We start from the raw sequence: 26,708 nt of genomic DNA on the forward strand, positions 1-26,708 counted from the left end.
AGATCGGCTTCCGGCCGTGGGAGAGACGGAGACGGCGCGAGCCCACTCGCGGGAGAGAGAAAGGGACGGCGAGACGGCGAAAGCGAGGAGGACGAGGAGTAACGGAAGAAACAAAAGTTGACTACGAGTTAGCGGACCGCCGATCGATAGTGCCCGTTTATTCACTCGACAGGAAGATCGCCCCGGTATAGACCGACGATTCCGATCGGCCAAGATGTCGAAGACCGTTCAGGACGATGCGGCACAGATACATGGGGGTAACTTTAAGGTGAGTCACTTGTGTAAGCAGATAAGTTATGCGCGACATATATATATACAAATGTATGTGTACAAACGTACATACGCCGCATGTGCACGCCTGATACGTAATAAGGTCACCCGGCAGCAGGACGAGTAAGGGCCAAATTCCGGGAACCGGCCACCCGAATGTCGACCTTATCGAGGAAGACTGTGGTACGTTCCCGCTGTCGGCGAGGGTTCGACTCCTGGCGGATGTCAATATTTTTTTTTCTTGTTATAAACAAATGTTGACATCTTGTCAAGGATTCTTTCATGGAAAATTATAGCTTTTACCTTGGATTCAGCTCCGGGTGCGGGTGGAGCAAAGAAATACGATACAATGGAAGATTTCGGGAACTTGTTGCCGATTCTTGAATTTCCTTTACGATTCCACGATTTAATAAATTCAAGCGTCGTAGGCGGGATGGATGATTTCTCGGGGCGGATATCTGTAACCAATTTGTGACCGATTTTTTACGTTCATTATCAAATTTCACTCGATGCTCATTGTTCCGCGAGTCTATATCAGGCCGCAATTCCGGTTATAGTTCGGTTCCTCGTTTAGAGCGACCTTATCGCGCTTCGCGATAAGTTAGCACGCGGAAAAATTCAGTTATCACGCCTGACGAGGAACTCCTGACCGCGCATCGATAACGGGAAGCACGGCTCGGCTTACCTGGCATTGTGCATTCCAGAGGGGACATTTAAGTCGCTCTCCTCCGGTGACTTTTCCACGGCGTCAACGCGTGACATTGCTTCCGTTGCACCGCATGATTGTCGATAATTAATTTTTTTTTCGCGAAATTACCTTTCCAAGAATGATTCGAGACAGCCACGCTCTTGCGAATCCTGACGCGCTTTGAGCGGAGGTTCCACTTGAAAGTGGAACTCCACGTGGGGTGGGTGTAAAAAAAATCTGGAAGGTACTATTGTATTAATAAATTGGCTATTTATATTTTATATATATGTGCATGATAGCGGATGTGCACGAAAAATAAGAGTTCCATTCTTATCAGGAATCAGGATCTACTCATTAAATTCTGCCCTTACTGCTGTAATAATTCCATAAACATTGCAAGAGTTTCGCTGATAGTATATAACGTAGATGAAACTACAGAGGAGCTTTCCCTAAATAAGAAACGCTCGCTGAGTAAACAAAATTAAAGTAATGATTTTTGTCTTTGGAGTAAGGCAAAAAGCAGTTCTGTAAAAAGAATTGTGCTGGTCCATTTTCAGGCGTTTCCTGAAGGTAGTAAAATGTTGTATCGTTAAATGATGCTTCGTAAATAATCAGCAAATGAAATAGTAATTTTTATGTATTGAATAAGGGAAGAACATGCTGGCCGAATTTCAAGCGTTTCGCGTTTTCTGAAGGGAGTGAAATGTTGTACATCGGGATCGTGAATTATTTTCCTAGTGTGGCAATCGCTCCTGATCGAAAGGACACTCTGGAAGGATTGCCAGAGGGGGCGGGAGTTTTCGGGCCACGGCGACGTCCTTCGGGATATCCAGGACGAAACGGAGAAAATAAAGGGGATACGATCGACTTGCACCGAGGCTGCGCCGAGACCTTTGCTTCGCGGGTCCGCCCCCGTCTCTTCTCGAGGCATAACCTCGTTTTCGAATTCACGTGACGACACAGAAAGAAATTCATACCGGCGACCCCGAGGCAGGACCTCGTGGTATTATTTCCGCGGTATCTGCAGGAGACGCCAAAGTGTTAAGGTGAAGTCAAATTAGTCGATTCGAATACAACACTTTTTTTTAAGGGTATCAGACCAAACTGTCCGAAACTTTGACGCATCACTCTCCTCATCATCTAAGAATTGTCCTGACACATTGAAAATTTGGATTTTTGGCAAAAAATTTTCTTAACTTAGCCCAGACGAGAACCAAAATGGCGTCGAGCTCTCATATTTCGATCAATATACACTTATCGAAGGCTCTAATATGAGAAACGAAAGGGTCAGGACAATTTTACTATAATTTAGAACACTCTGGTAATCGATAAACTCGCATTTCAACGAGATAAAGGCAAAAAAAATATTGTATTCGCTTCTATGCTAAAGCGATGGGAATACGAGGTCTCGGAGTGAAAATTTAATTTATTGTACGAAAACGACAGGTGGAGTATGCCATTTGGCACAATATCCAATATAATTCGACACAACTTTCGATATAAAAACGAACGTCGGAAACGTAGGCATTTAGAAAAATCTTCTTTATCGATGTCGATCAAGTTCCTCGACGTGTTTCACTTCACCTTAAGGAAAAAATAAGAGCGAGCACGGAAGTGGCCGTGAGGGATTGAACAAAAAAAAAATGGAGGGAAAAAAAAGGATACGGGAGAAGAAAAAAAGGAGAAAGGATCCTGCGGTCGCGCAGGCATCCTTAAGACCACCTCGGTTCCGACTTCCGCGAACATGCACACGAGTGACGGGTGTGTATGCGCGAATACACACACGTCGAGGGTACCCTCGAGTCCGTGGACACGTGTAAGGCACTGTACCTCTCTGTTTCTTTTTTTCCTTCATTTATTTCCATCCTTTTTTGCCGTTTCTTTTTCCTTCCCTCCCTCCCGAGCCCCATGGCCGCCCCTTCCTCGATCGCTTCTCGTCGCCTCTTCTGGTTCCTAAGGGGGAGCGAAGAATAGGTCGTTCCTCGTATCCTCTTTTTGCTTTTCGAGGATTCCTATACGCGTGTGGTGGCTTCTTTATGTCGGCAGGCGCGTTTTCCGTGCCCCTTTACGACATGGCCTCCCCTGGGCATGTCGGATCGCCGGTGTGCGTAACTCGAGCCCATCGGCTTCGAGATTACCAGGGATGGTATTACCGAACCCGAGAGACAGGGAGAGTGTCATCGAGTGGCCTCGAAATACCGAGAAGGAGAAAAAAAGAAGAAACGAAAGGGAGGGAATTATCTACACGAGCGAATCTCCCCTTTGGATTCCCCTTCGACGTGGGTACATGCAGGAAAGTAATTCACGGTCGGAATAAATGCCACGAACAATTCCACGGTAAATGCGAACGCAGCTGAATGTTGGCCTGGGGGATTCTTCTTGAGTAATGTTCTTTATTGTGACGATATAGGGAATAGTAATTCCCCAGATTGTATTCAAGATTGCGATACTCCTCATATAAGCTCGTTTATGCGAGTAGGGATGATGGTGGCTTGTTGGACCGTTGTTACATATTTATTTATTAATTTAACCCTCATTTCGTGTCCCTGGTTGGGTGTGAAACTTCGGTTTATCAGGGTCCAGTTGCATGTCTATGTTTCAGAGAATCGCGATTATTATTTTTTTTGTCCTCGCAGCGCCATTGTTAATGCATAAGGAGGAAAACTTGATCGGCAATGTGATTCTTTACTAAGTGCGCGAATGTCTCTTTTTTTTTTCTTTTTTTTTCTTCTTCTTCTGCAATTCCGCTGCCACTGCGTCGCTTCCTTCGAGTTCTGTTCTCAGTCGTCGCAATCTAGGAATTCCTCGGATGGCGAGTTCCCTGTAAATTCCTCCGAGTGTTATGAGAGCCTACAATGCGTTTTTACATTATTCTCTTTCCCCCCTCTGCTGATGATAAGTGTGCAATTAGGCTACACACGTGCTCTGGTTGGGTGGGGAAAAAAGTCCGGGACGAGGCGGGCGCTCCTTTGTCCTTTCTCCGACGTTCCTGGGCTTTCTTTTGCCCACCTTCTGGGCACTTTTTCGACCCGTGCCGGCCGGTTTGACCACTGTCCGAAGGAAAGGTGTGCTTGATGAAGCCAACGAAGCACGCTTGCCCGCTCCGGAACGGATCCCAGGAGAGCGATCCTCCCGTCCGGTCGCCGCATGCGGCGCGACCTACACCGCTTCCGGCCGGACCAGCTTAAGCACTTTTTACTTTCTATTTATTCAATCCCTAGATGATATCTTACCCCCGCAATCATTTATTTCCCATTCTCGCGAAGCTCGTCCGATTTGCATTCGGAATGAAATGTGTGTCTCGGTTACAGCCATGCATTTGACATTTAATCATTTTTTCTGACTGGTCCGATCAGCTGACTTCGATGCCACGACCTGCCTCAATATTGTCTTTTACCATGATAGGTCCTCGTGTAATATGATTATTAATGTACTCCGAGGAAAAGTAATTGTGAAGTAGATGCCAGGATCTAAAAGGGATATTATCTACTATTGCAAGAAGGATTAATCACTACAGAAATCGTGACTTTAATAATTGTTGTACGTTTAAGAGCTATTTCCCATCCAGCCCTCGTATGCGCACTTTTCATTTTATATTTCTTTCAGTCCCTCGAGAATTTTTTACCCCTCGTTCATTTATCTTCCACTCTCGCAGAACTCGTCCGATTTGCATTTGAAATTAAATGCATGTCTCGGTTTCAGCGCGGCCATTTAATATTTCTTTCTTTCAACGAGTTCGATCCGGTGACTTCGATGCCATAACCCGCCTCAACATCTTGACCTGCCTCAACATTATCCCCTGCTTCATAGTAGCTCTTTAACGATGTGTCACGGAAATATCATTAATATACCCAGAGAATAGGCCGCCGTTAAATAGGCGCCAATCCGTAAAACGAACGATATAAAACCATACGAAGGAAGAATAAAATAAAATAAAATCATAACTTTACAACGAGGAAATCCTGGATTTTTGAACACTGGTAATCATTGGAAATCGCTGCAATTTTAAGACCAAACGTCACTTGTTACCGAATCGCAGTGTTGTCTATCATGTGAAATCAAGGCAATCGGCTTTTTAAAGAAAAAAAACAATCATTTTCACTGACTTCCAAGTGAATGAATCGTAACTTTACAAACTGGGGTTACATCCTTATCAGGAAATGGCGCCTATTTCATGACTCGTGTGGTAATACTGTTTTAATCTCCCTTTTAATTCCACTTTTTTTTTTCTCTCTCTCCGGGGAGTGGGATTTCTTTTCTTTCTTGGGATGATTTCTTAAATTGGCGGAAAAGTACAGAAATCCGACGCAACAGGTGGCGAAAGGCGATTACTGGCCGGCACGTAATGCGCACATGAGAACGCCACACGTGCTGCGGTTCGTCGGGTCATTTGGTCACTCGAGTGGTCATTCGCAAAGTGGTCTGCAAACCGGGCAAGTAGCAAATCCCGCTGGACATTACGTCACATCCTCATCTGGCATTCCCGGAGGAATTGAAATATATCTTGCCCCTGAGCGAAATCGGGCCCTCGCAACTGCCCGTAATCACCTCGACCTTTTTAATGTCGGCGCATGGTACCCCGGATAAGTGACAATTAGCCTGGTACGTAACCTGTGCACTCTCCGTATACCATGTGTAGGAATCGCTTTGGGTGACCCCATGACGAGTGAAACCCCTCCGCAATGTCCACTTATCTCGGACTAAATGATGACAAATGGAGATGAATTTAATATCGAGATCGCAGACAATAGATCGTTGCATCTTTCTAATACTCTTTCGCGATAGCGTCGATATATCGACGAAGATCCCGACTATCTGGAGGTAAAAGTCAATTAGAGTGAAATTGAAATGAGATCATTGCAGAGGATGGTGAATTTTTTTTCGAAGGATTGTGCATACTCAATTTGGCACTTTGTCGTGATCTTACATAGCGTTCATTCGAGGGCGCCTTTGAAAACTGCATTTAGTGGAAGATAAATCCCGCCGGTGGTTGGCTTTACTTTTTTTTTTTTTAATTAAAAATTGAATCGAGCGAAATTAAATAAAAAATAAAATTCCCGCGAATAATGGATTCTTTTAAATATTCCAATCGTGAGATCCGTGTAGCCGTCTCGTCGCGTGTCGATTCTAACGCACCTTAGAAAAATCCCCACGCACCGACAAAAATCGCTTTGCTTTAAATTGAAAATAAAATTTATCGAAACCAAATCAAGATTAAAATTCTCGCGAATGACGAATCTTCTTAAGTATTTCAATTATGACATTCGCGAAGTCTTTTCGTCGCGTGTCGATTCTAGTGCACCTTCGAAAGATTCGCATTCGGTGATAAAAATCACCCCACCGTAAGTTCAATAAAGTTGAGTGACTCTAAATTAAGATTAAAATTCCTATGGATGATGAATCCTCTTAAGTATTACAATGACGACATCCAAGGAGGCATCTACATGACCATATCACGTGTCGTAACTATACCGCGTTTGCTGACGCGTGCTCGGAGGTGAAATTTCGCTGAACCGGCAAATGCCGTTCCAACAAGACCGGGTATGAATGAGACTTATGCGGCAAACACACTCGACACTGTTTATACCGATCGAGTGTCTCCTGAAATTAGTCCGTAAAGCCGCGGGAAGGGAAAATAAAAAAAAAGAAAGAAAGAAACTAAAAGAGTCCAAATCCAAGATGGCGAAAATCTCGGCGCAGTTTCGAGCGGCACTTCTTTGGCAGCCCTCGGGCCACTTGGCAAAGTGGACCGCCGATTTTCGAATACGAGGTAACGAGACGCGCCCGAGGGAAACATTTAACCGCGTTTCGACGCAGTTATTTCGTGAAAAGTATTCTCCCCGGTTCCTATTTCCGCCCGGCGTGGCGAAAGGGTCGATCGTCGGAAGTCGCCCCCAGTGGGGGGGCGGCTAATTGCGCGCGAAATTGTATGCAGATCGACCCCCCGCGGCGAGCCGAGGTGAATTAATTGAGAAATAATTGAAACGAGGGAGAGGGGGCCAGGCTCAATTTGGCCTCCTTTCACGGATCGTTCCCTCGCGATCGACCCGCCGATTGAGGTTTCTGAAGCCGTGAATCATTTCTCAGGGAAATCATTTTATCGGGAAAATTACACCTCTCCTAGACACTTCCGGAGAAAATCGACTTCCTCGTGCGTGGCGCGAATCATTAAACGACGTCTAATGCGCGGTTCGGATTTCTTCTTTTTTTTTCTTTTTATTATTATTTTTTTTTCCTTCGTTCGAACACTCGAAAGTTTACGCAAGCTTTATTTCCGTACCGCTTAGGGAGCGCAAAGGGTCAATTGCCGAAAAGTGGCAATAAAGGAAAGTCCCCGCGTCGGGACACGTCGATCATAATTTAGTATTCGGCGAACGGGCTATATTTATGTCCCGATGGAGAAATACTAGTACATTGGCGCCGTAATGTGCGGGCTCGGGGTGCTATTCCCCTTATGTACTGCCATGGATTCGTACGAGTACATGACTCTATGTACCGCTGGCAATGAATCACAATGCTGGACTCGAGGTCGTTTTCTGGCACATGACGTTCGCACGTGTACCCGGTGGGACGTTTGAAAAAGTCCCCGGCTAATCATCGGAAATCTATCCTATTATTTTTTACGCACAGCCTGGAATATTTCAATTGAGATGAAAAATTCGGGAAAATGGAATTCCCCCTGTATATCATTTTTTGGGAATTATCTCTGAAGTCACTCGTGCGACGATCTCGAGAATGGCCTGAAAAGTTTATACAAAGTTCCCGTTCTCCTCTCCCCTGTACAACCGATGATATTCCACCTGGAGTGGAAGAATTAGAAGAATGAATAAATATGCAAATCGGCGGGTTTATTATTATCTTTTTTTTTCTCGGATTTTTTTTTAAACGGTAATCAGGAGTACTTGGGAATTTTATTCCCGGTCACCCGTGCGACGATCGCGAAAATAGCGGAGAGACTCCGCCATTTCTTCCCTTTCCCCCTCTTTCTTTGATCCGAAATTTATGCCGCCGACTTGTAACGGGGATTATTTATTACTTTTTCCTTCCCGCCTCTCTTCGGGACTGGCGTCTAAACTCCCACGCGAGGACATTGTCGTGGGCGGCCGTCTAATTCCGTTCCCCCAAGGAGGCGTTACGTGTCGCTTATACGAATAAATGTGCACCGAGGAAATGCAATTACCGGATTTACGTAAGCCCGGCGGCTCGACTAATCGACCGATCGGACTCGTTATCACGACATGTCTGTTACGAGGTGAGGGTAATCTACATGGATATCGTGCACTAATGCGAATCCGATATCTACGCGCCGATTTTCCGGGTGCACTGATAAACCGCGAAAAAAAACCGCAATAGTGGATATAAAATTAGGATTGAAAAAGGATGTAAAATTATTATCCTGATATCTGAATAGTTCACAGGAATACGAGTGACACGAGTATTTGCATCCAGATCTTTAATTTTCAATTTTTTCTTCTTACGCATACGTAGCGACAGTGCCGTAATTAAATTAATTGTTATCAATCGTGATACAATTTTCCGGACTTCGGTCGTGGAAAAGGGAGTATAAATATTAGCGAATTATCCTAACATCTGAGGAGCACCGGAGATACGAATTTTTGGATTCTAATTTTGTGATTCTAATTTCCTTTTCTTTTTTCGCGAGGTGCGAAAGTAGAGCCATTGAGTCAATTATTATTAGACAATGATATCATTCTCCTCGAGTGATAAGGCAATAGTGAGTTCAAAAATAGCAGATTATCCTGATATCTGAAGGGTTCCAGAAATACAAACGATGTCACTGGGATCATGATTTTTTATAGGAGTTGCAGGAGTAATGCTGTTAAATTCATTATTATTAATAATTAATGGCATCGTTTAATTTGTAGAACATCTTTGGCATCGATAGATGAAGTGGTTGTAGCATTTTTCGGGTCGGTAAATGTACTGATATGTAATTAAAGAATGTCCCAAGTACTTAATATGTACCCGTTTGACGATCATACATTGGCAGGGGAACTCATTACGTGTCCGATCGATCGGTTTTGGCAGAGTGAAAGAAGGGTCATCTCCTTTGCATACTTTTCAATGAGTACAATGTTCATGAGTCCGAGTCGATGTCACTTGCCAAAGAAATCTCTCATCGAGCAATTACCTCGACATACTCAAGTGCGCCTAAGCGGCGCCTAAAATGCTCGTGTTTGTTATCAGCTGATTAAATGCGTCGGTTTAGAATAGGCGATAAGAGGCCTTTAACCCAAAGAATCCCTCTCGATGCACCAGAACTTACCTTAAATACCGTGAATTACGCACATACCGACTTTACTCTAAGTACTACGGCATACAAGTCGTCCCTGTTACATACGCGAAAACGTCATAATTCATGGCAGCAACAAAAATATCAAATTTACACGTCCCCAACTATAAAAAGACGGTGACTCACCGACCGTGAATACAGTCGTAACGCCACACTAATTGTAAGTGTCACTATTTTTCAAAAAAAAAAAGAGAGAGAGGAAGCAAAGAAAAATATCGGGAATTAATCCTTGACCCTCCGTTATTGCAATTCCTCTAATTAACAGTACATACGATCAATGGGAATTCCAAAAATCACGTCCGTGACCAGAATGTTAATAACATTCATAAAATCTATACACTTTGAGTACGTAACATTTTAATAAAATTGTTAATCTGATCCTTTAAAGATGAATTACCCTTTGTAGCAACGAATGTTTCTTCGAAGAACGATAAACATTCGACTGTGGCTACGAAATTATTTGCTAATTTAGAGGAAGAGTTGTTATTTTAAAAAACCACTCCTATGGTTACATCCACGTTCTATACAATAGCGAATATCTTTGCTGTCAGTGCACTAATTACTGCAGTCAGAGGGAAACTTGATATCAACCGCGCGGTTCTTTGCTAAAAATGCAAATGTCTTTTATTTCCTTGCGACGAACGCTGTAGAGTTAGGATTACGTAATTGTTTTCTTCTTTTCTCTTAATTTGGACATTACGAGTTTACGAAAAAGTAAGAAACAATTAGTACGGGCTCTCATCATTGTCGGGGCTTCGCGTAATCAGAATGCGCGGGCATGCGCGGGGTGATAACAGATACCTCGCGTCGCGTAGGTACATAGAGAGGCGCAGTCCTAATTGTAAGTACGGAGAGACGGCAAGTTCTAATTGTGAGTACGGAGAGGCGCTTTCGCAGTGGTGTCTAAGTACTCGGGCATACGGCCGTTCCTCGGGTTTGCTCTTCCTATTTTCGCCCCCAGGCGTATAAAAGGAGTCAGGGCGGTCTCGGGCGCGGTTTGGCACCGGTCCTTGGGTTTCTGCGTCGCGGCGCGTCGCGGCGTCGAAGTCGTCCCGTTCCGCGGACGCGATTAGAATCGCGGAATCGCCGGTAGTCGCGGCCCGATCGCCGAGGGGAGCTCACCTCTCCTTAACCGTGGGTTTAAAAGTCGCCGATAACGCAGTACGGTATTTGCAGTCGGGCCATGCGCCTGCCGTGGTCGCACCTCCCGGTGGCGTTTGCGGTTTTCCATTCACAGACCTAGAGAATCGTCGAGGAAACGCGAAGGAATTGAAAGAAGCAATAAAAAAGGAAAAAAAAGAAGGAGGAGGGGATAAACCTTATCGGTGCGCTTTCGAGGGCGTTAAAACTAAGATTTAGCGCTACCTCGTGGAATTTAACTGGGGAGGTGGGTGGGAAGAAATAGGGAATAATTATCAAATCGAGAGAGAAGTTGAAGATCACTATTTGGGGTCTTCGTCGAGGTCCACGTGGAGCCCAGGGAGACCACGTGGGTCGGCCTTGCCCTTGGAGCGGGTGGGTGGGAGTGGGTGGTGACCGCCTGGAGGAGGTTTAATCTCTTGGATTTTTTGGAGACGGTTAGAGATTTGGTTTGGAGGAAGGGGGAGAATAAGGATTGATAATCTGGGGGAAGGGTGTAAAGATTTGATAACGATTGCTGGGCCACCGGAAGGGAGAGCGAGAGCTGCCACGTGGTCTCGAGTGGACGCCGAGCGTCGTTGGGTTCGTCGGCCGGAGACGGCGGCGGGGTTTAAAAAAAGGCCAGGAGGAGAGGAAAAGGCGCGAAATCCCGAGGATACGGCGCCTAACGGATCGTATAACGCCGTGGCACTATTTCTACGTCTGACGGAACGAGGAACCCGGAGCGACCAGCGATGGAACGGCCTCTAGAGCATAAATAGCGCCAGGCCAGGCGTCGTCGCTCGAGCAGCGACGAGCCAAAGAGAAGTGCGTCGGCTTTGGCTGGTAACGCCGCGTTGTTGGCTCCTCGGACTAGCAATGCCGTTCAGCGATCCCTTTGTTTACGGAACTACCCCGGAAAGGTAGCTAAACCCGAGTCAGCGACGATAACCACGACCGATAACGGCAGCAGTCTCTTCGGGATCCAGCGATACCTCTGGCGGTTCTACTTTAGTGCGGCAACGACACATCGTTACTGAATTCAGCAACGCCGTTAAGCGATCCTTTTGTTTTCGGAACCGCCCAACGAGACCATCTGCGACTCTGCTCAGCAATGACAACGTTGTTACGATTACTCATTTAGCAACGGCGGTACTTCGTTACTCTGGGATTCAGCGACGTCGTTTAACGGCGTTTACTGGATATCAGATACCTTCTACGGCTCGAGTTCGGAGGATCTACAAGTCAGTTGTTTGAGAGGATCAATGTATTCAGCAATTAGGAGTTCTCGTTAACGCGGAATCGATCGTTGGTGCGGTTCAGGAACGGTGTTCATCCGTATTCCACGTTAACGGCCCCGTTGGGGAAGCATTGCGCATTCGTGGTATCGGGGGAGGGTGATTTAGTGATTTCGTTGGGCAACCAGTTTCCTGGATTAACGACGCCGTTTAGCAACGAGGTCCCCTCGTTAAACGGCGCCGTTCGGGGCAGTGATTCCTGGCTTAACGGCGGCGTTTCGGAGTTTTGCGGGGGTCGGGGAGTGCTGTTTAATGACGCTGACGCGACGCAGGCGGTCCTCGTGAATCAAACGAATGCAGGGCGGGCAGGCAACGACGTTATCAACCGCGCGCGATAACCCACGCACGGAAAACTCGAGTTCAAGGACGAGGCGGAGGGAGCAAGATGGACGGCACGGATAGCGACTTCGACGTGGAAATGGAGATCCTTCCTCCGATGCATCCTGCCAACCTCCCGACGATCGGGGTGAATTCTGCAATCCGTTACTCCACAATTTCTCGTTATATATATGTGTTATATATATTTTATATATTGTTTAAGGGGATATGAAAGTGATATCCGAATGAAACTTTTCCCCAGACCGGGTCCACCTGATCGTCTCAAAATTTTACGATGTGAATATCGAGGCTCTAACGAAAGTCCAGACACTCGTTAAATTTCATTTTTTTTATATATATATATATATAACAAAAATTGGAAATTTTGCATAAAGAAATTTTTTAAATTTGAATTTTCATGCGTAGCAAGACCCTCTTTATGGTCTCCATACTCACAGGTTAAGTCTCGGATTATTCGATGCAAGTTTAATTAATCTTTTGAGTTATTGGTATACATAGATGTCACTTGCATAATGCCTTAACGCTTTAGAAAATGTTAAGAAATTGTCGAAGAATGATGAACGGAACGAAACGCCGAAATCAGGAAAATTGTGCACTTTTGTTATCATATTAGCAAATTAATGCTCGTTGAGCAACGTCGACCTTTATCTTTGCAGTGTTATTTGCTCCGCCGTTAACGACACTCGCGGTGCACCGAGTAGATTCTTTCGACCTACTGCCGATTTCGGAGTCGTCCTGAATCGGTATAAATTGCCTAATCAGCCTAATCGATCTAAATCGGCCTCCAATTGTCGGCAGACTGCGTTAAATGCGTGCGTTGCGCGTGCATTACGCGTGCTGTCCTTGTCGCATCCGCTTAAAGCTACCTAACCTGAAATGAATTTGCCGTTTCTTCACGGCGAAACATTCCCTATTTTATATTACTTTATCACGCACTGATTAAAGGGTTTAATAGGGTGTCGAATTGATTTTAACCAAAATTGTATTTAAAGCCGAGCGAAAAGGTTTGAGTAAATATTCGATTGTTTCATTTGACATTGTAAAGAAACTTTGAGACAGAAGTTATAGACATTTCAAAATGGTGGACTTTCCAACACCTTAAATTCTCTGTTAACCACCGAATAAAATAACCCCGTCGCCCCAAATATTTCCTACACCTTTTCGTTCTATTTTAAAAATCCACCTTGATTGAAACGCTTTTCGCAACTTTCTACCTTAACAGCCTTAAGGCGACACGAAAGTGACGTCCGATAGTCTCGTTTGTGAGACTTTCCTCGAAACTGGGTGTCGTGTGAAATTTCACCACGTTAATACGTAGGCCCTGCGAAGGGTCTTGACATCCGCGAAAGTTAATCTTCCGTTCAGTTTATTTATAAACATTTCTCCCTCTTTTTTTCTTTCATTGAAAAAAATCATACGACGTCTCGTATATAGGTATTCGCCTTCTTCATACGTTTGCTGATGCGCATTTCTTTCTTTTTCCAGAAAACACCCATGCGTCCAATGATAGCCGAATACGACCCAAAGAAGCACGGGGTGAAAACAGAACTCTCTGACATGGTTCTCGTCAAGTAAGTGTTCGTCCGGGTTCCACGTTTAACGCAAAACCGACGCGAAAGAAAGACACTCGGCAGCTCTAATCGAGCGATCTCGCTCTACCTCTGCGACCTATCATCACCATTGCTTTATTGCCAAACCCCCGTAGTCAGTGCTCGAGCAAACGTGAGTGACTTACGAGGATCATATACTTTGCGTTAACTTGGCTCTAGGTGGCTCCTAATTCATTAAAATGTGTCTGAGACACCCCTTGCTGCACGCATACTGCCTGATCGCCAGTGGAGCAAATCTCGCCGAGTCCGCCATGACAGTTGGTTACACGAGGGCCGCAAAATCGAGTCCGAGGGAACGAAAAAATGGAGAGAAAAATAGAGAAATATATTAATTAACGATCGAGAAGTCGCACACCCACGCAATGGAATTACGCAAAATGGCCAGATAGACCAGAGGCATACTTTCGTTAACGCTGTAGACGCATTTAAATATACATGAGATATGTTAAATATCAAATGCATAGAGGCCCACGTGTCCACGTGGACGTACGGGTATAAATATACGGATATATCGTATATGCCTTAGAAGGCCGTAGAAAGGATCTCGAAAGTCGGCTAGATCATGTATGTATGTACACGTGAATCAATGTACTGGGAAATATACAGAAGTACGGGGCTCCTTAAAAAATAACGGCCGTAGAAAGGGTAACCGTGGGCGTGGGCGATAACGATCGTTGCTCCTCGTTAGGTTATCTAGGGTCGAGCTGCTCGGCGATATATGGCAACGATTAAATTCCATCGAACCGGGGATTAGATTAATCGCGTCGGATTTAATCATCACCTCCGATATAGCGCGGGTGCACTTTAGAGGGAGGTTTATAGCGCGCCGCGCGTTGGGAAACGCCGTTTTCGCCGCGGTATTTATTAAATCGGATTAGGTTTTTCATTTTTTTTCCTCTTTCTCTCTCCACTACTACTTTTTCCATTTTTCTCCGATATCTTTCTCTCGTCGCTCGCTACGTAGTTCCGATCGGGAAAACAAGACTGATCGTAGAGGCGAACGGAAACGTACAGGAGTGATAACGCGCGATTGATACGCCGAGTTTTAAGATTTTTCCCGGACGCGGATGGAGAGGCGGTTCTTTTTTTTTTTTTTTTTCTTTCTCGAAATTGACATATTCATCGGGTGTTGTGGAGGGGATGACGTTAATTCAAGAGATGCAGGGAGAATTAAGGATGGCAGTCTCGGCTCCTCCTCGTTAACCGAAAGATATTAAAGAGAAAGAGAATAAGATAAATGGCTCCTGAGAGATCGCGCGGTATGCGACCGGGGCCTTAGAGCCACCAATTAACGAGCCGACATCGAATTAACTATCCGACATCTGTCTTTATTGTATAATATGTGCATTTATATGATTCCAGACGTGCGTAGAGTCCGGGCATAGATTCGGGCTCTGCAAAAACGACAATGAAAACGTAATGCCGATGCACGGAACGGAGAGTCGTGCGGAGGTCCGACCGACCGACGTTGACGAGTAGAGGGGACGGAATTTCTTTGCCATTGTTAATTAATTAAGAAAAGAGGAAAGAGGTCCGACCGACCGACGTTGACGAGTAGCGGGGACGGAATTTCTTTGCCATTGTTAATTAAGAAAATAGGAAAGAGATAAATATGATACGGATACACCTGACGGACGGAGTGACGTTTACGGACGGACGGGGAGGAGGAAATTTATCTGACGTTACGGGGACGGCGAAAGTATGGGGGAAAATGAGAAAAAAGATTTTCATGCAGGTTAAATGATATTACACTGAGTGATGAATATTCCTTAGAGGATGAAATCAATTTTCTCTCGTAAGCGCTGCAAGTCGAACGATGGAGATCTTTTCATCAGGCGGAGCTGATTTCGCGATAAAAAGAGAAAATGGGTAGAAAGTTGACCCCAGGAATCGAAAATACATTCAAGTAACATTATCTTTTAAGAGAAAATGGATTTCACTTCGGCACGTTTGTATGCAGAGGAGTCCAATGATAACGAATGACAAAGGCTTGATGAAGCTAAATTCAATGGCACATCTTCTTGATAACGTCAAGTGAAAATCTCTTTTCATCGGGACGATTCCTTTTGACATGGAAATTGATTTTCTCGCTCAGTGTAGGGGTGGGACCGAGGGGCTATTCACTCGGAAATCAGTGCGATAACGATTTTTCCTTATCGAGAGCCGGCCTTTGATTGCATACTACGAACGACGATGCGATTCGGTAAAAAGTGAGGTGAAAAAATTGGTGGGAATATTTCGGTGATTTCGAACGATTTCCAGGGATTTACTCTGTCATTGAAATCCATGATTTCCCGAGTAAATACCCCCTCGTGGGGTAACTAATGACGCTTATTGACGCGACATTTGCACGACTCTAGACTTAGACGGGGGTCGATCCTGGTCGTCGATCGGCCGACTATCTCGCCATTCCGTGGCAACCGCTAAAACGCGTAGGCCCCTAATGTGAAGCGCAATCACTATCGTGTAATCAGGGCAATTGTCACTCGTCGTACTGCGTCGTGGCGCTGGGCGTCGGTGATGCAGTGCGGTGGTTGCAGATGCTACTCTAGGCGGGAATAGCGCCGTTATCGCGTCCCGCGACACTGACTCGGTTCGGGGCTTTCTACCACAGAAAGCTCCTATCACGGCTAAGGAGAGAACCTACCGCACCTAACGGGTACCTACACACCTATACGATTTAATACCTAATTACCGTATTCTGCGTAGACTCTGTCCGGCCCTCGCCGGAGACCCCAGGGACCCCCCGCGAAGTGCTCGGGAATCCGCGGAAACGGTCACGTGTGTCGTCGGAAATGATTGCGAATGGCCACGGGTATCGTCGGTAATGATTGCGAATAGTCGCGAATCGCCGGAAATAATCGCGCAATCGGTCGTTATCAGTCGGGAGGGAACGCGCCGATCACGGAAGAGCTCACTGATCGGCTCCTCTCGGCTCAAACTTCGGCAGATACTCAAAAAGAAGTCGGATTTCCGATAATTCAATATCAATTCGAATTCCTCTCCACTCGGTTTTCCTTTTTTTTTTTTTGAAGGATCTCGGAGTACCCGCCCGCAGGAAAATATTTCCTCGAGTTGGTACAATCTTCTTCTCAGTTGATCCAAGAACGCGGGTTATTTAAAATAAACGAAATGCAGCCAATTAAACGATTACCATCGAAGGGCCAAATTTTTTTATTCACGGGTGCCGTTCCTTTTTATTGCCGAGTTGTTCTTGGGTGGAGTTCCATGAATTCGAATTCGAGGTGGAGGGTGCACCGAATCGCCATGTTCGGGCGATCTAGTGGATTTAACGAGATAATCGTTTATCGCAATCCATTCCAAGTCGAATCAATTAGCGTTACAATTGTAAAGGATTTGTTTGGTTGAATTTATTAATGCGAACGAGCCTTCGCGAGAGGAGCCCCTCACGAGCGCGATTCGCCGGAAAGTTGGCCGAAAGAGAAACCGATAACGATAGAGTCCTTTGTCCACCTCTCGGCTTTCGATCATCATCCTCGCGAGGTGTAGATTACTTTCCTCGGAGGAAATCCCCGCGATAAGCTTGCCTGCTCACCTTGCAGCCTCGAGCGAGCCTCTCGATGCTCTCTTTTGACATGCGTTTGTTACTACTCGCTCTCGCAGCCCCATCGCCACCTTCGTCGTCGCTCGCTACGATACTTTTATCCCCGAGTGGTCCCGCCCTAGGGACCCTAGACTAACGCGTCCGGTGTTGCAGATACAAGTGCGAGAAAAACGAGGTGCCCATCACGGTGACCAACGGCTCGACCTTGCCCCTGGTCCAGCGACCGGTGGACGACGAGGAGGCGGCCTTGTACAACCCCTTCGAGCACCGGAAGTTGGGCCACCCCACGTCGGACCTCGACACCCTGATCCACCTGCTGAAGGGAAGTCTGGGCACGGGGATCCTCTCCATGCCGCTGGCCTTCAAGAACGCCGGGCTCACCTTCGGCCTCTTCGCCACCTTCTTCATCGGCGCTGTCTGCACCTACTGCGTGCACATCCTGGTGAAATGTGCCCACGTCCTCTGTCGGAGGACCCAGACTCCCAGTCTAGGGTTTGCCGAAGTCGCCGAGGCCGCCTTCCTGGTCGGGCCGGAACCCGTGCAGAAGTACTCGCGGCTTGCCAAGTGAGTTGACTCTTGACGTACACATGAAAAAGAAGAACAATTTATTAGACTTCATTTGGGTGAAATAATGATCCCTTAAATTAGCAATTCAAAGTCGAGTTTTATCGTAGAATTGTGAATCTTGCTCGGGAATTAAAGTACCTCGAGGTTGAATCATAACGTAAGCGCATTCTAGGAGTTGCAATAATGCGAGGTGTCCTCGCACTTGTGGTCGGTGCATCCCATTATTGCCTCATCAGGATGCCAGGGTTCCGTTTGAGGGTCGAGGTCGCCCATTAAATGAATAAGTTGAATGAATTGAATAGAATTATTCCCATGCTAACTATCTTCTCCTCGGATCCAAGGGCGACGATCAACTCCTTCCTCGTGATCGACCTGATCGGGTGCTGCTGCGTCTACGTGGTATTCGTCTCGACGAACGTGAAGGAGGTGGTGGACTACTATGCCGCCACCGACTGGGACGTCCGGCAGTACATGGCGATGCTGCTGCCATTCCTGTTGATCTTCTCCCTGGTCAGGAATCTGAAGTATCTGACGCCTTTCTCCATGGTGGCCAACGTCCTCATGGCGACCGGAATGGGCATAGCGTTTTTCTACATCTTCAGCGACCTGCCGAGCGTCAGCGAGAGGCCCAACTTCTCTAGCTGGTCCCAACTGCCCCTCTTCTTCGGCACAGCGATATTCGCCCTGGAGGGCATCGGCGTGGTAAGACCAACCCATCGATCCCAAAACATGGCCAATGAACACCCAACAGGCTCCCTAAAAAAAAAGAAGTTTCGTTTCGAGTCGTCCAACTTTCATCGGGTTTCTCTTCCCTGCTTCATCGAGGCCAGTAGATCGGGACGGACGCAGTCCACGTCTACTATCCTCGCCATATTTATCCGCAAGTCCCGGTCGACAAATCCCCACACTGGTCCATCGCGAATTGCCCATTCGAGGCGACAGACCGAGCCCTGGATCCCGTAACCGACTCTTCTTCTTCCTCCTCAGGTGATGCCCCTGGAGAACAACATGAAGACCCCGACGCACTTCATCGGGTGTCCCGGTGTCCTAAACATCGGCATGTTCTTCGTGGTGCTGCTCTACAGCACGGTGGGCTTCTTCGGGTACCTGAAGTACGGCGATCAGACGGAGGCGACGATCACGATCAACCTGCCCCAGGACATAGCCGCGCAGTCGGTCAAGGTGATGATCGCCGTGGCGATCTTCCTTACGTACGGCCTGCAGTTCTACGTCCCTATGGAGATCATCTGGAAGAACGTTAAGCACTGGTTCGGCGCCAGGAAGCTGATGGCGGAGTACGGTCTTAGAGTTATCCTGGTTACGTTCACGGTCGGCGTCGCGATAGCCATCCCGAATCTGGGTCCCTTCATCTCCTTGGTGGGCGCCGTCTGCCTGTCGACCCTGGGTCTGATGTTCCCCTCGGTGATCGAGCTGGTCACCTTCTGGGAGCAAGAGGACGGTCTGGGGCGCCTCAACTGGCGGCTCTGGAAGAACCTGGCTATCATTTGCTTCGGCATCCTGGGCTTCCTCACGGGGACCTACGTCAGCATCGAGGAGATACTCGCGGCGAAGTGAGGCCCACTCGTCGAGCGTCCCGACGACGGGCCCCGTCGCCGGGTCGCCTAGAAGATCGCCGGTAGACGAGGTGTATTTCGCGCTTGTGCCGCTTGCTCGACGCGACCTGTCGTAGACGCGCGCCGGGGAGGGAGAGAGATGTCCTCCTGGTGAGCTGGTAGCAAGGATGCGTCTTCCGGGGACACGGAGGGTGGTCCCAGGGGCCCGAGCGTTCCTAGACATCCCGAAGCATCCCGAGACATCCAGAGACGTTCCGAGGGGTTCTCCGACATCTTGAGGAATTCTTAAACACCCAGAGACGTTTCGAGGTCTTCTCAGGCATCCCGAGGTATCCTGAGAGATTTGGAAACGGTTTTGGGGTGTCTTCCGACCCTGCGTTCTAAAATATCTGGAAACGTCTTGAGGGGTTTTTAGACATCTTGTGGTATCCTGGGGCATTAAGGGAACGTCTCAGGGTGTTTATAGACACCTTGAGATATCCCAATACGTCGGAGACGTCGCCACGTGGTTTAGACATCTTCAGGCATTCTTAAATGCCCCCGGGCGCTTAGACATCTCAAGGTGTTCCTAAATGTCCTGAGACGTCTTTAGGCATCCTGTGAGACCCAGGCACCGCGTTAGGTTGCCTCGGTGCCGGCAGGTTCGGCAACCGGTCGCATCTTTCGCGGCTCGAGGCTCGCGGGACGACGTCGTCGCTCTTCCGGGCCCGATAGAGTAGAATTGCTCGGGCCCAGAGAGGGTCCGGCAGGCCCAGATTCGGCTGCACGACACCCGGACGCACCCGCCGGTGCGGTAGGATTTTCATTTCTTACTCCTTCTTCCTCTTTTTTTTTTCCCCTTACGTTTTCCCTTCTCGCTTTGTTTCCCCTCTCCTCCCATTTTTGTACTGCGTTCGATTGAATCCTGACACTTGGTCCTGCACACGTGGCCTGGAACGATAATCACAGAGTATTGACCACTTTGATATACGCACTTTTATACCGATGGAATTGACGTAAACGCACCTGTCGCCTCCACTTCCGGGCCGCGCGTCAGCTGACGCCCTCGCGCGTTAATTTCCGCACTTTCCTTCGTTCATCGGCATAACTATTTATAACCCCGACATTGCGCACAACATTTCTCATTGAAACTCGTGGGAGGGACATTTTTAAGGAACGACGTGGTTGAGAGAGACGGGACATCGCATTTGGCACCCTTGCACGGGTCTTGACAGCGGCTTCAAACCGTCCATTGGTCGTGACAGGCTGGATGTACGGTTTATACAGTAGGTTGTATACCTTGGTAGGACCCCTTTTTCTCTCACCCTCTCTCTCGCTGAAGAGTATTTTACAGAGAAAGACGTAACCCTCTGTAGCGGAATTTTTTTATTCACCCGAGACAAATCTGGTATAACGTGAAATTTGCAGATATTAGACTTCCGGTATTAAGGGGATGTCAAAGTGACATCTGAGGGATCAATCTTTATAATACTTTTATCCGAACTTAATGCACCGAATGGGATCAAAATTGACAATGTGAATGTGGAGGCTATAAGGAAGGTCCTAATACTCGTGGAAATTTAATTTTTTATTTGTATACGAAAATATAGAAATGTTGGAGTGGAAAGTTTGAAGCGATGCACCCAGTTCGGAGATAAGTTTCGTAAAGGAGATCTTTTCGACGCCACTTTCGCATCGCCTTAACTGTTTCTTTGGAAATTCACAATTGAGGACTTTTAAAGAAATTCCCTGGTTACGTAAGAGTGATACAGTACATAAAGTACAAGTCTCGCCGGGAAAATTAAATCAGGCTTGACAATATATCGGTACACAGGTATTCACTTAAAAGTCATACGACGTTGTAGAGGGTTAAGATTTCTCACGCGATCATGGCCTTGCCTTTCGATGCTGAAGACCGCCATTAAAAGATGCAATTGTAACGTAGCTGCATAAAAACACCGAAAAAAGAAAAATTATATTTTAGTCGAAATTTCTTAGTTCGTCGGTGTCGTCGAGTTAAGTGTCCATTAGACTTAGTGATTACCCGTAATGGTACACCTGGGATCATTACGCGCGCTTTTAACAGTGGCCTTCGGACAATAACTCGGTAGAGATAAGCAGCTGCGAAGACGAAATAGTGAGAGGAATATTTTTAAACGCACTATTACGAAATTCCTAGACGACTATGGCGCCGAAGATCGCGTCGTTCTCTATATGCCAGGCAATAAGATAACGCAATAATACAGTTTTCTCATGAAGTGTTCAATGCGTGTACATGAATATGTATATACGTCGGGTACAGAAGCAATTTTTACTGCGGGTAAAAAAAAAATACAGAGTTTATCGCCGTGTATAATTATTATCGGGTTGTTACTCGATCGTCTTCAGCTGTACAAAGTCGCTGTAAACGTTCCCTGTACAAAGTCAATGTACAATGTCGATGTAGAGCGAATCGTAGATAAAGCGAGAGAGAAGAGTCAGAGGAAGGGACTCCGTAAAGATGACGTTCGCATATGTACGTGACAGTTGGTCGGATGACGGCTGATCAATGACAGCTCGTCGAGTGACAGTTGGTTGGGTAGCGGCTGATCAATGACAGCTCGTCGAGTGACAGCTGGTTTTAATGACAGTTCGCCAGCCGACAGCTGATTAATGACAGCCGTCAGCTGACGTATTAGTAGCAGCTCGTCGGATGTCAGCTGATCGATGGCAGCTCCTCGAGTGACTGCCGGTTTTAATGACAATTGGCACGTCCAGCTGCTCGTTGACAGCGCTCAGGTTTCCTGAAACGTACAAAGTACAATGCCGTGCCTGCGGAATCATCCGTTTGCGCTTCGCGATGCGCCTTTGCGATACATCGAATTAGATGTCGCGACTCGAGAAGCGGTGTATATATGTATAAATATATAACCATTCAAAGGTATATATCTATACATATATCAATAATACCGCGCGCCGTGGATATAGGAAAGCGCAAAAAAAAAAGAAAAGCGCCGCGAGCGAGAGGAGGGCTTTCCACATTTACGGATGTCGCCGCGTCCAGTTGGATGACTTTTGTCACATACGTTGTATCTCTCTTTGTTGTCATTCGTCAATTCGGCACATCTTCATTATCGATTACCACTTCTTCGCCCGATAACGATGTATGCCCTCTTATTATATGCCTTCTCCCGCGGTGAGATCCGTTGAACTCGTTAACCCGAAGAGGCTCTTGCGGCGCTCGGCTGAAAACAATATAAAGTACAATAATCACCCCTTGACAATAACTTACAGTCATTAAGTCATTAAAAACGAGACAATAAATTAGGGCATATACTGTTTCCCACCGCCGAGGGTCGCTCTAGGCTCTTCCGAGCTCTTGAATGTGGCAGCCCGAAGAGCGAACAAGAGAAGCCGAAGGCTCGTTACCTCGTAACATGCTCGCGTTTAACGGCCGTAATGTCAACGATAACGAGAGAGAGTGAACAATAAATACTATACGCGGGGCAGACTCTTTAACGAGTGGCGGGAAAAAAAAGAAAATAATTCCACTTCCTGGGAATTCGCGGAGGGCTCTTTTTCTTAAATTCCGGCCCGACCTCCGAGCCAATAAAAGTGTCCTCAAGTACTCGTTAATTGACGTAACATTGCAATGGGTTTTTACACGTCTTCTTGAAAAAGCCGTTCCGGCTTCTTGGCTGGCTTAATATCGTTGACATTAAGACCTTTGCGGGATGTAAATGCGTTGCATTAGGTACGCGTGGAGAGCAAGGCGCCGATGATGTTACGTCTTCGGGGGCTTCCTGGTGACGGAGTGTTGACGAAGAGCTCGACATCAGGCGACACCGGACTGTCGGTGAGACCCAGGGAACGATTGCCGTGAACCGGGACGCGAGAACCGTCGATGTGTAGGTCCTCGTTAAGGGGATATCAAAGTGACGTCCGAGGGGTAGCTCTTTCACGGCACTTTTCTCCAATCAATTTGCACCTAATCGTTTCAAAACATTACAACCTGAACGTGTAGGCTACAAGGAAGGTCCCTACACCCATGAAATGTCTTATATACAATTTTTAAAATCAGTACAACCTTCACGCAATTTACCCGGAGTATCCACTTCACGTGGATTCGTTTTACGGGAATGAATACCGCATAAAGTCTGTCTGTCTAAAGTACGAATGAGAAACAATATTGGAAATAGATACCGAGTATACTGTGTTATAATTTACCCTGTAAATTGAGGGAGGAGTGTATGTAGAAATTTGTAAAAAAATTGAAACTTCACGGGTGTCGGCACTTTTCTGGTAGACTCCCGTATTCATGTTGGGTTTGAATCCATCTGGGGCATTCAGTTCGGAGATATGTTTTGTAGACTGGACCTCTGATGCCACTTTCGTATCGCCTTAAGCGTGCGAGGGCCTGATCTGCGAACAAAAAAGCTTTTACGTTAGTGCCTTGCAACGAATCCTGGAGCAGGATCTCACCGTAAAGTGCCCGGAAAGGACACCCTCGCGGTATCGCTCGCGACTGGTTTTACAGTCCTCTTTTCGACGTTGTAGATATACACACTTGTTTTGATGCCATGCTGATGTCGTCATCGAGTAAACGAATATTCTGTTTGAAGATCCGCCTCTTCATTTCTCTCGTCGTCGAAACATTTGACTTGTGGGGTGTTATTAACCGAGTTGTTAACTTTATTCCTTCCACGGACCTCGTTGACACATTCTTCCACAAGTTTCAGGTGGAGCTAAAAATAAGATCATTAAAAACTTCGAGTTGAATCAACACGCAGAACAAAAATGTTTCATTAAACAAACTCGATTGGTTGAATTGTATCCAGCTAAGAAACAGGTTCAGAAAGTCGTTTGATTAATTTTAGACAGTAATTTCGCCAGCAAATCAATTATCTCGGTTAAATAGGCCGAATTGCTTTAACGTTTAGTGTAATCAGTCAAAAGTTATTAGTTAAAGAATTTCATTGTGTTAAGCAAATACTTGGTTGTTCATATAATAACCGTATTTTGTGACTGAATCAAGAAAAATTTTAGTTGATTTGATCAAATCATCTGCGGTTAGTGGACCAATTTTTTTTTTTACTATGTATCACTTACGCTTGCATTTAAATTACGGCGCGTTTTTGGGGGGAAGAAAAAGTTCCTCATTGGCGCGATTCTGGGGTCCCTAGGAATTGCTTGAATCCGATGAATGGTTGCTTCCTTGTAAACTTCCTACCGCTCGTTGGAAATAGTACCAATCGTCTTAAAAGTTCCCGGGATATCCGTCAGATGGCGCCGAAGGATACTTCTAGGCAGTCTGCACAGCGATGAATTCCGACATCTCCTAGAGGTCCATTTCTTCGTTACAATGCGGACTGATCCCGTGAGTGCGAGGGAGATGGACATAATAGGCGACAGTGGTGCTACCTGGTGGATGGTGGAGTAAGTCTGAAACTTTTCAAAATTGGGGTAGTTCCGTCAAGCACGCTTTGGCCTATCCGAATGGGTTTCTAGGAGACCAACTTATCTCTGTCCACCCTAGACAGCGCCATCCGACGGCGATCTCGCGAAGCTCGTACCCAAAGCTTCCCAGCGGTAAATTTCCGATAGATCGGACTAGGGGAAACGGACTTCCATTCCACTGGAAACCCTGCAACTCCTACAGGGGGCAGCACCGTTGCCACGATGCGACGAGTACAGTAGCAACAAAAATATGAACTTCGACTCGTCCCCACCCAACATTCCCGCCCCTGTACCTGATAATCCCCAGGAATCCCCCGATAAAAGAAATTCCCCAGATTTTCCCGTTTCTCGATAAACTGAAATTAAACCAAGTTTCAGAGGGTCGCGTTGTTTCATAGCGGCAGAAAAGGGTCGCAACGCATTGGAATCGCTGCGGATCTTTGCGATCATAACTCTCTAGGTCCAATACTCGTGCAATTCCGTCCCAGCGGGGGTATTACCGCGTTTCGGGAGAGTTATGCAGGGGCGCGTATTATTCGAACAGAGGCCTCGGGACTTTTGGCTCGATCTATGGAGATCGATGCCGATCGGCGAGCGGGTCGGGCGTTTCGCGGCAACTTGGCATCGGCGATGCGGTCGCCGATCGATTTATCACCCCCACAAGTGGTCGGCACTTCGGGCGCTCCCCCGCGACACTTTGAGCCGGGGATTTCGTCCCTTTGTTTTTTTTTTTGGCCCTTTTCCCCCGGGCGAAATAAATCCCGCGATATTATTGATAAACCGCACTCGTTCTAATGCACGGACGAGCGTTAAATCACGGCGGGGTCGCGAGGGCTTAGCCGGGGTATTATCTCGTGGCGCCGGGGGAGCCCCCTAAATGCACGTACGCCCCCACACACCTGCCTTCGTCTTTCTCTCTCGTGCCCCCCTTTCTGTATATATATATCTCTCTCCGCCTCCTCCCTTCGTATATTTATCGCGGCCCGGCCGCGCGAAATATTAATTTATAGGCGGCCGATCGGGCTCGAGGATCGCGTGCGCGACCGCAGCGCCGCCGTTAGTCACCCCGGCGAACTAGACGGCCGACGTTTCCGCGCACTCGGGGACTTCCCTCCTCTCGGAGTTACTGCACTTCTACGCCTAACTCCCTACTCGGCGATGTATCGCGGCCGTTGCACGCGCGGATGAACCCGGCCACTGAACTCGAAATTAGCACGCTGGAGAAAGGGGAAGAAGAAGCGCTTCCGGATGAATATGCAGGTTATCGGACCGCAGCTTTGAAATTAACGATTCGTCGAAGAATCCGGATTTTCAATCTCGGTAACTACTTTCGCGCATTGGCCCTTTCCGCGTATTTACTCGACAAATTTCTGGAGGCTCGACAATTTATTTTCTGGAACGATGTTAATAATGCCGTTTGTCGTTTCTTGCCAGCCCCCCCAGCAGTTTTGTTTAAGTATGCAGCTATCTTCAAAGAAAATTCGCTGTAAGGTTCAACTACCAGATATACAAGCACGAGTACAAATGGCGTCTGAGTTGTTACATGTAGGCAGTTCTCGGTTATCGGATTTATATCTTTAATAATAATTTAGTATATAATGCGATTTTTGCGAAATCCTAATTTCTAAACGGTTGGTAGGAACCAGTTCGTCCGTAAAGACGGGGACTATCTGTGTTTGGAATTTCGAACGCTTGCTCAAGGTGGCGTCGTCGTCGCAGCGGATCATCTCTCGAAGTCCCCGAGAGATGGCGCGACGGAGATCCCGAAATCGGTGATAAAGGCTCGCCGGAGTTCCGCGAGATCGGTAAGTTAACCTTTCCTCGTAACCCAATAATGGCGTTTCTATTTTCTCTGTCCTTAGGGGAGGCTGAAACAACGGAAGTACGAAGGCAGGTACACGGGACGGAAATACAGGTGCACTTGTATGTGTGTACGCGCACACGGAGGG

The 26,708-nt window shown here is 46.9% G+C and overlaps 1 protein-coding gene across 2 annotated transcripts; it reads left to right on the forward strand.

The window, feature by feature from the left end:
- Positions 1-23,923, forward strand: LOC105700551 (proton-coupled amino acid transporter-like protein pathetic). Of its 2 annotated transcripts, none has more exons than XM_012426489.2 (5): positions 1-268; positions 13,514-13,599; positions 17,357-17,767; positions 18,112-18,472; positions 18,758-23,923. In XM_012426489.2, exons 1-5 carry the CDS (start codon positions 215-217, stop codon positions 19,343-19,345), a joined length of 1,500 nt encoding a protein of 499 aa, XP_012281912.1. In that variant the 5' UTR covers positions 1-214; the 3' UTR covers positions 19,346-23,923. The 2 variants fall into 2 exon arrangements, with proteins under 2 accessions (XP_012281912.1, XP_012281910.1); XM_012426487.2 differs by lacking the exon at positions 1-268 and adding an exon at positions 10,248-12,155.
- Positions 23,924-26,708: the final 2,785 nt, after the last annotated feature.

This window comes from Orussus abietinus, unplaced genomic scaffold (genome assembly GCF_000612105.2).
Source record: "Orussus abietinus isolate OABI.00-Male unplaced genomic scaffold, Oabi_2.0 scaffold2, whole genome shotgun sequence".
Classification (NCBI taxonomy): Eukaryota; Metazoa; Arthropoda; class Insecta; order Hymenoptera; family Orussidae; genus Orussus; species Orussus abietinus.

Coding starts and splice junctions, on each gene's coding strand:
- LOC105700551 (XM_012426487.2), top strand. CDS start 12,075: ATGGACGGCACGGATAGCGACTTCGACGTGGAAATGGAGATCCTTCCT. Junction 13,600..17,356: donor TCTGACATGGTTCTCGTCAA/GTAAGTGTTCGT, acceptor CCGGTGTTGCAG/ATACAAGTGCGAGAAAAACG. Junction 18,473..18,757: donor CCCTGGAGGGCATCGGCGTG/GTAAGACCAACC, acceptor CTTCCTCCTCAG/GTGATGCCCCTGGAGAACAA.